This window comes from Scleropages formosus, chromosome 9 (assembly GCF_900964775.1).
Source record: "Scleropages formosus chromosome 9, fSclFor1.1, whole genome shotgun sequence".
NCBI classification, from domain to species: Eukaryota; Metazoa; Chordata; class Actinopteri; order Osteoglossiformes; family Osteoglossidae; genus Scleropages; species Scleropages formosus.
Genome location: NC_041814.1, coordinates 2094963 through 2107222, shown reverse-complemented (window position 1 = coordinate 2107222; position 12260 = coordinate 2094963). Strand labels below are relative to the sequence as shown.

General features: G+C 43.9%; 1 protein-coding gene across 1 annotated transcript; it reads right to left on the bottom strand.

Annotated features, from left to right (window-relative positions):
• Positions 1-3457: 3457 nt before the first annotated feature.
• rgmd (RGM domain family, member D) lies at positions 3458-11786 on the bottom strand. The gene is made up of 3 exons (XM_018728098.1): positions 11603-11786; positions 6814-7325; positions 3458-4186 (listed from the first exon to the last, which is right to left on the bottom strand). The coding sequence occupies exons 1-3, from the start codon at positions 11694-11696 to the stop codon at positions 3491-3493; spliced, it is 1302 nt and encodes a 433-aa protein (XP_018583614.1). The 5' UTR covers positions 11697-11786; the 3' UTR covers positions 3458-3490.
• Positions 11787-12260: the final 474 nt, after the last annotated feature.

The window sequence follows — 12260 nt, the reverse complement described above, 5'->3', positions numbered from 1 at the left end:
GTTTATATGTCCATGGGGGGGTAAGGCCAATGGGGTCCAAGGGGGTCGGTCAACAAGCGAGGATGTTGAAACGTTCCTTGGGGAAGGGTGCTCCGAGAGGCTCGGCGCTTCGCCAGATATCAGTGACAGGTTTTGCAGAAAAAAAAAAATGGTTCTGTTCAGTAAAATGTTTTGTGTTCCAGAAATTGCATTAAAACACATGGGACAAGCGGTTTCGGACGATGCGTGTGTGTGTGTGTGTGTGTATTTGCTTCCCCTATACGTTTGAGTCCAAACTTTGTTTGTTTTATACATTCGGTTTTGCTCAATTTCATGACGGATGGCAAAATGTCCGGAGTTCAAAAGGTTAATAAAAAGGTTCATAAATAAAAGAATTTAACTAGTTGCTGACTTTACCCCGAATTAACACACTGAGGGCTGAGGCTGCTCCTTTTCTGCACTCAGAGCAGCCCGAAGTTACTTAAGTTATGGACTCGGCGAGGTGTGAAGCACACGCCGCGGGGATGCTGTGTCATCTGTGTCGAGGGACCCGACGTGTGTCGTGAAAACACTATCCACCGTCACACCGGCGACACCAGCAGCCTGCAATGTACGCGCATCGCTCAGTAGCCCAGCTGCTGTTCACCTCGACAGCATCTGGCATAAGCTGCGTGATCATCTGAGGATTGCATCCGGCGACAAGGTGATTCCAGCCACAGGATGCTGGTTGCTTGTGGATGACGGACCGTTCGCACGTCACATCGCTCTGGCTGAAAACCGCAGCAGGCTTGCGCTTTTTGGTAATGCTAATATCAGTACCCTGTTACCGTGCCCTGTGTTTCCGGGACAGACTCTGGACCACCGCAGCCCTGCGCTGGACAAGCAGTCACCGGATCGATGACCGAACGATGATAGCAGCGAGTTCTGTGCCAGGCACCTGCTTTAAATAGCTCCGATTGAACAGGGGACGCGGCGACTGACTGAGCGGCCGCTTCTGGGAAAGGAGAGGTGCCCCTGAAAAGTGCTCGCTCCAAACATACAGTAAGAGTTGGACACACAAGTATAAATCAATGCTAACAGACAATTATGTCCCTCTAAGGGATCGATAGAAATAAAACCTGCAGGACAGCTCACATCTAGGAAACCATTCATCAGTACTGAAAAATGTTATCATCTTACATTTAGCTTAATAATAATAAAAGAATTTAATAATTAGGATTATTAATAATTATTGTTACGTGAACTGATTATTTGGTTTGGCCTTGTCCATTAACTGTGAAAACAACTAGGCCTTTGGACGCAACTAGGACAAGCTTGAACTGATTTCTGCAAAATATAGACAACTATTGATGTATGTGATGCTGTTCAAATCAGTAGAGCTGCTATTGCTCATAAATTTGTGCAGTTTGTTTCGTTACAGAAAATACTGCCCTTGACATGGCTTAATTTTTAAGAAATAGGACTTATTTCAAAACTCAGCTTATCTACTACTATGCTACTGATACTAGTAAACTACGTTTACGCCCAGTAAACCTCTGAAGAGTGAAGGCAGCCATTGCATTTCATGGAAAAGTTTTGCCATTTATCATGACCCTTAAACTAATAATTTAATGTAAATGTCCCCTTTTCCATTTTTCAATTAGTTTTAATCTTTAGGCTTTCCATTAGTCTAAAAACATTTAATCAATTTAGATTCTATCTCGCATTCTGTCAACAACAAAGAAAAATCTACGCAAAAGAACAACCTTTGAATAAATTAGGTAATCAAAGATAACGACAAATGTCAAAATACCGTGATGACACCGAAGAGCAGAATTTCTAAATTCACGCTTTCACCTTGAGTATAATTTCTGTATGAACAGCTCAAAGGGGAAAATACACTATTTTGTCTGAAGCGTAAGGAAGAACCTCAACAACATGCAGGTACACAGACCGCAGCAAAAATTTAAAAAAATAAAAGAACAAGTTTCGATCCTGAAATATTCCAATATCCCTAAAGATTGCAATATCTGTCTCAGATGAGATGACTTTTTTTTTCATCCCATCTTTCGAGGCGTTCTTCTATGTCACCTCACTATAAGATACTGAATTATTATTCGTGCCTGTGGTTAGGATATTTCAGCGCGTACCATGTTACCCACCTATGTCTTCATTGCATACTAATGCACACGGTTGCTGTGCAGCTACCGAGGCCCGGAATATTGCCTCATATTGCATCAGCTCCGCTCCGGCTTCAGTCGGCAGGACAGCAGCAATTAATACAAAGCACAGCACATCCCGGTGCGAAGGAAGTCGAGAGCTTCTCAGTTACACCCTGAAAAGGGATCATCTCAGAGCAAACACTTCCTTTACATGTCGCACACAAAAATCCGGAGCTGCGGACTAGCGACTCCGCTAAAGGTGTAGCGCGGTAATTGCTCGAGTCGCTTTTTTTTCCAGGAGGCATGAAATTTTAATTGGATTTGGATTTTTGCAAGAACGTTACTCCAATTACAACCTTACTAATAAGTGTTGTTTTGAAGGAAGGAACATGACTGTGGAGTAAAATAAATTACAGAATATCTCAGAATCACTTTTAATATGGAAAACAATAGATTAAATGGCTACACTTTAGTTCACTTTGTTCTTACAAATAAGACAAAAAAAACTAGGTGCAGCACACAGCTGTACAACAAATTATAGTTAACTATATACAAGCAAATGTACACATTATCAAACACGTATATACACATTTTAATATATTATTATATAAAGCATTTTTTTTACCTTACCAAATAATACTGGAAGCAGAGCAGCTTGATGAAGGAGTGTTATATTACACAAATCGTACAAGAATCGTTTTGGATCATCCTTTACACAGATCAGGGAGCACATACACCAGTTAATTTGTATAGGTAGTATTTCCTTTTAGTTGTTGGAACCCATGTTAGCAACACATTAAATGACAACGTGTTAATGAAACATTATTTCAGTTTTACCTCTTGACTAAATTTTCCTGAAATGTTATTAATTCATCTCAAAGTTCCTCCCCCCATTCAGACCACAGGTGTCTAAAGTAACCTCAGGGTCCTAATTACACGTGTATAATATATTAGGGTGAACTACATTTTCAGAACCAATTCAATATTTCAAAAGAGTCACTGCTGATTAGCTGCCTTCACATTCTGCCCAAGTTTCACATTTTAAAAGCTCTGTGCCTGTGCTGACTGATGTCTGAATATTGCACAAAGGAGGTAAGAATCTGACATGCAGGAAAAAAATTAAATCACTATGTTAAGCACTATGAATATGGATATTTATCGCTGCACATAAATGTGAAAAACAGTGCCACAGTGTGGAAAAGCTCAGCTATCCCTTCTGTGTGCCAAACTCTGTGACGAGCACAATTAAGACGAGAGATCTGCTCAATCACATAATTGATTCAAATCTTCTCGTATCCAAGCACTCCTTCCTCAAGTTGACGCCACTCCCTCCGTACTATTCCTTTCATTTTTATTACTACTTAACTCATTTACAAAAGCAGCAGTACGACTACAAGAAGGATCAAGAAGGAGGCGGCGGTGGTAAAGCTGCTCTGCGAGCATGGGATGGCTGTGTTCGACAGTCTCGGAGTCCGCGGCGGGTTCTGCTTCAGCTTGCTGGGGGGCATGGCCTTGAGGTCCTCCAAGGCCCCATACGCCGCCATCGAGAACTCGGGGTCGCCTGTTGTGAGCAGGTCAAAGACGCAGGACTGGAAGTACACATCCTCCACTTGCAGAATCTCTCGGCACTTGGCTGTGGCCCGTGCCACAGTATACGGCTCGCGCGGTGCGGGTCCCAGGCTGCTGGAAACCCCGCCCCCCTCAGTTCCGGGCTGAAGGCCCTGCCGGCTCAGCGTGTGCTCGTTGATGAGCTCGCTGCGTGGGCATCCATGCAGGCACAGCTGCAGCCCGCCAGCCTCCTCGGCCGAGTCCAGCGTGTCCTCGGGCGCACGCACGGCGAACGTGAGGTATCGCGCTGCCTGGCGGACGATGATAGAGGTCCCGATGTGGCGTGCCTGGATCCTGATGTGGCGGCCACCAGGGCCGTTGCGCTCTGCGATCCACAGGCTCCCCACCTCACCACCGCTGCGTGTGCCATCCAGGAATGCAGATGGCACGTCTTCTGTAGTGGCCTGGTACACCTTCTGCTCCGTGCAGCCTCGGAACGCCTTAAAGATTACCGTGATCTGGGGAAAAGGAGGAGAACCACACTTAGTGGTGCAATTCTCAAATTATGTTCAAAATATTATTCCAAGCAAGTCAAATTTTACTCATATCACATTTAAAGAAATGTACAAATCAAAACCTGGCCGAACAAGTTTGCCCATTAAGGAATCTACTTTAAAAACTGGCTTACCGGACAAGATATTTTAAAAACTTCAAATTAATACAACATTTCTCTTGCTTACTGCACATGATGTAATGTGCACTTTGCATTCCGTGTAAAAATAAGACCATGTGCTTTACAGAACTAACTTCAGCTGCTGAAGCAGCACTGGGCCTCTGGATTCAGTATGCTCCTCTTACCAACATGGTAAAATACCCTGTCTTGGTATAAAGTACAAGGAAGAAGAGCCTCGCGGAAGAGGGACTAGTAGTAGAAGTAATGTCGATAGTAGTGAAATACCACTTTGCTCCATGTGGTGGCAGCAGGGTGCAGAAAAAGACCTATTGACCCAACGGACTGACATCTGCACGCATGCGCCCTGACTGCCACGTGACACCCTCAGTGGAAAGTTGGTGTAAACGTATGTTCAAGGGTTTGTCGGTTCCGAATTTCATGCGTTCGTTGTGCACTGAGCAAAACTGAAACAAAGTGTAGTCACAGATCCGAGAAAGATTTTTTTGAACAACGAAATGGAATAAAATTCACGAGAAACAATCACGCAGTATATATTTAAAAACATGCTTCTGTAGATGTAAAACTTAGATGTAACAAATACAACTTCCTCAGAATAGAACTTAAGCATGGATTAACCTCCAAAATCATTGATTTTTTTGTCTAAGACATCTCATTCTTAAAGAAATATTGACATCACGAAGACTTCTCATGTCACGCTCCAGCGCTGTACTATATTATAAAACACAAAGCAAAAGAGCGCAATAACAGTGGGGTCACAAGAGGGCGCCCTTTACACAGACTCCAACACTACTGTTTGCGAAGAATCCGAGATCATTAATTTACAGATTTTACAAACTGCTTCCAGTTCTCAGTTGGCATTCTTCAGATTCCTTCCCACTGAGTGCACTGCCTTCATTACATTTCATAGTACAATATTTCATAAAGGAAAACATCCAAACATTTGGGTGTGGAGGCAGCGGCAGAATGTACTCCAGATATACATTAGAATCATTTCTTCAGTTCTCAGAGTCTAAGTGTGCATACAGAAATACTCTCGGCGTACAGCGAAAGTATAAGGAACTGGAAGCAAACCTTGTTGATTTCCACAATATGCTCTGCATTAATAGCAATTACAGTACTTGACTATAAAATGAAAAACTATGCATGAAGTCTTCAGATATTCAAAAAAGTTTTGAGGGGGGGAAAAAAAAGTCACTTGAATTTCCCACCTTAACATCATCAATTATCTGTCACTTAATGACTAATCCGCACTTCATATCTGTGTATTTAATGTAACCTTAAAAGCTGCTTCTTGAAAGCACCAAAAATCAAACTTTCTACATGCAATGTTTGCACAGGAGTGAATCACTTAGAGAGCTGGCAATGAATTGCTCCCTTGTATGGAGCTGCTTTCCAGCCCAAAGCTGTAAACTTTGTTCCGTTGCACCTTAGCAACAAAACAATGTCTCACGAGTGTGAGGCGAGCAGAGAGGAGCCCTTCCGCAACGTAGCTGGAAAATGTTGCAGGAAAATGCTGGTGAGTCAAACAACCGGTGCAGGCCAGTTTCTCGCTGGGGTCTGTCGGGGGAAACATTCTCCGCATTTTTACACTATTCCCTTCACTAAGAAGAGCAACAGCACTTTGCACAGCCATTTACACACATGTGAGATGCGCACTCACCGACAGCAGGAAGATTTACCTTAGGTACCTTGAGCCAACTTGGCACTCGTCTCGCATTTACAAAGCCCTTGGAAAGAGCGCGATCATGTACAACTACGTGTTTAGGGTTTAAAGTGAATCATGTCTTTACCATCCAGTTTTTCCTATTCATGGTCGGTAGTGACCCTGTCTAAGTTATCGGTTACGCTTGTCTTCCTGTGACTTTTTTTTAAAAAGAAAAAAATGTGAAGTGTTGCAAATGAGAAGCTTTTTACATTTACTCATTAAACTGATGCTTTTCTCCACAGTGACGTACCATTACCCACCCATTTATACAGCTGGGTAATGACACCAGAGCAATCTAGGGTAAGTACCTTACTCAAGGGTACAACAGCAGCAGGTGAGATTTGAACCTGCTCCAACCACTACGCTACAAGCTGCCCCAAATTTAATGCCAAATTCTATGTATGGCTGTCGTGCCTAAATATGGGTAGACTTATCAAATGCAGTCTTAAATCCATTTTAAGGGGCCTTATTACACGCTCCCCCTTAGTAAGCAGACGTATTGTTCCTATCTGCTTCCCATGTGTCACCTCATGTCCTTGTCCAAATGATGGGACGCTCACAAGGACTGGCCTCTCACATCTGCTAAGTGCTGAGCCACACACACTTCAGGTGTTAATCGAGAATAAAAGCCCATTCGTGTTCCAAGAGGTCCGACGAACACATCTGTCACATTCGCCTGCAACACGCTGGGCACACATGTGACTGGGCCACAAGGAGCGGTCAGCAGTGCAGCCATTGCAGCTCACCTTGCTGGTGGCAGTGGCGCTGGAGCCCTGCACCACTGGCACGTTGGTCACCTGCACAGACAGGTAGCGGTTGTCAATAAGGGGCCAGGCACCCTCCACCTTGCAGGTCTGGAACTCGTCGCGGAATGTCCGCAAGTGCGGGTCACCAAATAATCCACAGTGGGCGTACTTCTTCTGTAGTCCGGCAGGCCCCGAGGCCAGCGCGCGGCTCTCGTAGTCACACATCTCCGAGGCGGCCGGCCGCGGGGTGCTGGCTGCCCTGGCTGAGGACGTGGGCCCATCGCTGGAGCAGTTGTGTTGGGAGAAGAGCTCCTTGATGCGGAAGACGGCTGAATGGTAGACCAGGTCACCGCGGCAGCTGCGCGCAGTGCGCCTGGTACACAGCGAGAAGGCCCGCAGCGCCGTGCAGTAGTCCATGTCCGCGGGGGCCTCCTCCGGCAAGCCGCTAGAGGGCGATGTCGAGGCCACGTACTCAGCGTTGCAACGTTGAATCCGACACTGCTGGCAACATGCTGCGAAGCATAAACAGAGCATTACACTCTGTCAGAAACCATCACGCACTGTTCTAATACAACCCTACATGCTTTTGCACTACGTCACTACACACTCATACACTATACTATACACCCTTGCACTGGAGCCTTGTGTTACAAACATCTGAGTTCCACATCTTGAAGATTAGAAATAAACCAGCTGAAAAATGTTTGTAATAGCATTTTCTTCTCCATTTTTTGAAGATCTCCTTTCTTTTGAAGTGAGAGTCATGTGCATTTTTCATCCAATTAGCAGCTAGCAGTAAAATGCACCCAATCACAGCACAAGTGTAGGACTGGATAAATGCATCTCGCTTCTACGGTGTTTACAGCCCATGTCAGGTGTTTGCAAGTGTTTTGTTACTCAATAAAAAGTTGCAGAATGTTCATGTTTATGAGATGAATCAGTAAACAATCAGCACCGAATAAGAGGTTGGGGAAATTTTTTCCCCCAGTCATTGTAACGTCAGCTTAAAGTTAACCCTGCTTCATGTTAATTCCAAGCATAATGAAGTCTGGCAATGGCTGTCATCCTGTCCAGGTTGAATCCTGCCTCACACACTGTTTCCAGGATAGGATCACTCCACTCCTGGACGATACAGTTGGTGGATGAACATGGAATCAATAGATAAAGACTAGATAAAATTTTAATCACAGCTTTATCCTAGTTTCTTTTTGTTGGAATAAATCAAAGGAGGTTTCTATTAAGCTGTTATTGATTGTGATGTAGTGCTAAAAGTGAGTCACACATATCAGGTCACAAGAGACTTCCAGTTAGTGTTTGTAAGTCAAGGACCCAGTGTACAATCACACACTGCACAAACATAAACCATTATACACTATGAACACAGTTGTGCAGGGCTACTCCACACCAGACACAAATACACCACTGCACACTGTTACAACAAATTGCTGACACTTCACAGCTTTGAATGGCTACAATAAACCACAGTACGCTATTATACTGCATCCTTATAATGTATTTCTGTATAACCCACTATATGTAACCAAAAAGTCATGTAACTGGGGAAGGTAAAACTAATATTAATACACTATCATTCATTTAAAGCAAATGCATTTAGATACCTACGATGAGTGTACCTAATGTTTCACTTTCATTGCATTACAAAATTCATGGAGTCAGAGCCTCTATAGTCTCAAGATTAGTCATGAAACAGTATCAGCAGTGATGTTTTGAGCAGAGGGGCACTTGAGGAAGTGTTACACCAATTTCAGTTGTAAATCTGCATTAGAATGAAACTCCATCTACTGCAATCTCGCTTTTCTCATGTTATTGAAATATTTAAGGAGAAAGAGACAACTTCTTGAACAATTCTTCTGCTATTTTTTATGGCGGGGAAAGAAATTAAGCATACAATTAACCCTGGGACAAAATACACCGCTCTCCTGGAAGGAAGAAAAATGGTAGTTTTCCTCTAGGTGTGGGATGAGGTATAAAAGCTCTGCAGGTAAAAGAAGTCACAAGCCAGACAGATGGGGCTATTTGTCAGAAATTTCTCCTCTGTCTACAACAGCCAACTTGGTGGTATGACCCTGGTCCATTAAGATGTCTTTCAGCAACACCTGAACAAACCAAGATATGTACTAGCAGCAGCGGTCAAGTCAAGTCAGTCACAATAAAACGCTGCGATGGTTCACTGGCAACGAAGCAGCTACATCAAAGCTTCAGGACCTCATGTAAAATTCCCCAAAAAATGTGGAATTTAGGTGGGGAATGATGCAAAATACTGTATAGCTTGACCACGTGTGCACGCCAACTCCATACAGTAGCTGGGTGATGCCTATTATTTGCACTCATGTAACATACAGTAAATAAAGGCAAGAACTACACAACCAATAATTGCATACTTCTTGCAGTGTAGCCTGTTTTTGCTCACATCTCAATGGTACTTTAAATGAAAAACTTACCTTTCCAGGTACAAAGGTATAAATGTGTCTAAAAATACTTTTAAGAGATACACTGACAGGGCCATCTTGTGTCTTACACGAAGTGCGTTATGTTAGCTTAGCAAGTTCGGTTTGTAGTATAGGCAAAATGTCATAATTTTCCACTAAAGGCATTACCACAAGCTCTTGTACATAAATTACAAAATTGACCTTGTTCTGATATTTTTTTTTTGTCATGTTGGAAGTCATTTTAGTGTCCTGATTTTAAAAAAATCTGCTGCCCCTAATTCCCCGTTTCTGTGTTGCACAATTTTCTGGTGGAAGTAAGTATACAGTCTCCTGCCTTTGGATGCAATAGTCGCAAGTTTGCATCCCACCTCCAGCTAGAACACCTTTGAGCAAGGTACTCACCCTAAATTGCTCTAGTAAAGTTACCCAGCTGTATAAATGGGTAAATAAGTAAGTCACTTTTGAGAAAAGCATCAGCTGAATGAATAAATGTAAAAAGGTGGAAGTTGGGGCGAGCACCACTGTGACATTAGCCACGTTTTGTATAACATGCATCATAACATATGTAAATAAGTCCCAAAACGTTACAACAGGTATTCGGAATTACAGTGCGCCACTAAGACATTGCTGTGGAGCTTTTAAAGTTGTGCACTTGGCAACAAGATCAGAAAACAAATGAAAGAACGCATCATTTCAAAGATAGAAATATAAGGTGTAAAAGATTTTTTTTTGTACAGGACAAGTGACTGATGATGAGCCAACAGACAAAGAACTCCGTTTAATGTAAGAATTTGTGTAGAGGGTGTATGTGTGCTTATACGCGTGAACTGAACAATGCAGCACAATGACTTTTGTGCCCATTTAAAACTCCTTACTGAGCACTAGCGTTTCTGAGAATGAACTCCACTGCTACACCGCACTGTTCTCAACTGAACTAAAACACACACAGACTACCTGAGCAGCTGCCTAATCTTATTATCTACCAATTTATCACTACTTTGTCTCACTCTGTACCACAATCATCAAGTAAACAACTTTAAAATTATGAGGATGCATTGTTCCGTAAATGGAAATTTTTCCTTGTGAAAACATGTTCCCAGCAGGCACCCCTTCATCCATGGCGCACAGACATGTGGAAACTGAACAGAACGATTCCTTAGAGCTTTAATGTGTGTTTGACACATTCACACATGTGTCTTTATTAAATTCTACCTTTCTATTAATTGCATGCATAAGAGTAACAAAAAAGCAGCAAAAACGTGAGGAATGCGTACTCTTCGTGTTGAGCGAGTACTAAACTGTTCGTACTACCACATATTATGGAACAACGCTTGCATTATCATCCAAAACCTAACTTCACACTACTAGTGCACTTAAGGCAAAGCAGTGATTTTTACAAGCTGGCACAAGTGACGCGCTCCTTCAGAAAGCCAACAAATCGAGAAACGATCACACGCCACACAGGACCCATGGAGCGGGCTTTGACGAACCAAAAAAAGACCAAACACAGAAAACAAAGTCAAAAGGTATTCGCAGGACTGGGGGAAGAGAAAAAAAAAAAAAGAAAAAACATCCACACATCGAAATCATGTCATCATTCCAAATCATAACCCACCACACCATCATCATGTCATGGTAATACCACGCGTCCATCATCATCATCATCATGGGACCTTCCTCTCTCCAGAAGAGGAATACAAAGTTAGCTCGTGCCCTTCTTAATAAGTGACTTACACTGAGTTTAACCACATACATACACAAACTGCGTAATTTTTACTGTAGCACCTCTCTGGGTACGCGCGGGCCGGATTAATTGGTCCGTGCATGAGGAGGCGCACGAGCGGAGCCTGGAAGCGGGAGCGGAGGCCTTGGCGCGCGACGCGCCTCAGAGAGCAGCAGCGCTCCGACTCGTCGTCAAAACGGACATGATACAATGGAAATAAGTGGACATTCCGAAGCACCGCGAGTCCGCACTCCACAGAGTTTACTCTAGGAGGAGAAGAATTTAAATATGTCTGAATACGTTTATAATACGTCTTTCCAAGAACTCCATCATCCATCCATCTTGTTCACTTCTCTCTGGAAATATGCTGAAAATTCACAGTGAGTGGAAGTTCTGAGGCGACGAAGTACGGAGAACCGACTGCCCGCCGGTCACAGGACAGAGCGGAGCGAGCTGCTCCTCCGCTTTCCTCTTTACATAAAGGAAGGGAATACTTGGCTGAGGAGGCGAAAGTTAGTTTTCCCGGCGGTGTAAGTTGGGAGGAGCGTTAGCGTACCCGCTTCACCGAACCCGTGTAACCCGGTCGAACTGCGACAGGAGCGGCGGCTCGCCTCACCTGGTCTAAGCAGCAGTGAGAGAAGCACCATGGTGAGAGACACGCAGTTCCACAGCTGTCGCCTAGCCAGGTTGTGAGGTCCGCTTCTCCCCATGCCAAGCCATTCAGTTGGAATGGAGTTCCTCGACTGCTGCTCGCCGATGATGTAGCTGCAGGAAATTGAGCACAAATTCACATCCCTTCCCGAGCGCTGTCTGTCATCTGCGGCGCGGCCCAATCCGCAGTGCTGCCACTTCTGTAGCGCCGCCCATTCTGCAGCAAGGCCCAATCCGCAGAGCCATTCTGAGGGGGGCGGGTCAAAAAGATCGAACCAGGCGGGGATTCTCAAGCACTGCACATAGAAGACTCCAGCGATTTGATTTAATACATGCGCGCTCATGTGGTGTCAATCACACAGCTTATCAAATGGGAAGCGTCGAAAAACACGGAGGCGGTGCTAGAGGGAAACCGTGAAAACAACGGCTGCAAATAAGTCCATTTATAGGTTTTCAACTCGGCTGCCTCCCGGAGTGGTCGGTGTGTAGTTATTAATCTTAGAGAAACTGATCGGCTGTTTGCACTTCACATACACTTCCGAACATGAAATAAAAGTCTTTTTAAAATTCTTGTTTACTTTGCAGACTTTTGTGTTTTGTAGTTTTTCAAGTCCCCCCCCCCC

Excerpts from the sequence above, each read along its gene's own strand:
- rgmd (XM_018728098.1), bottom strand. The coding sequence starts at position 11,696 with ATGGGGAGAAGCGGACCTCACAACCTGGCTAGGCGACAGCTGTGGAAC. Across the intron at positions 7,326-11,602 it reads CTCACTGCTGCTTAGACCAG|CATGTTGCCAGCAGTGTCGG; the intron begins GTGAGGCGAGCC and ends TATGCTTCGCAG. Across the intron at positions 4,187-6,813 it reads GCGCCACTGCCACCAGCAAG|ATCACGGTAATCTTTAAGGC; the intron begins GTGAGCTGCAAT and ends CCTTTTCCCCAG.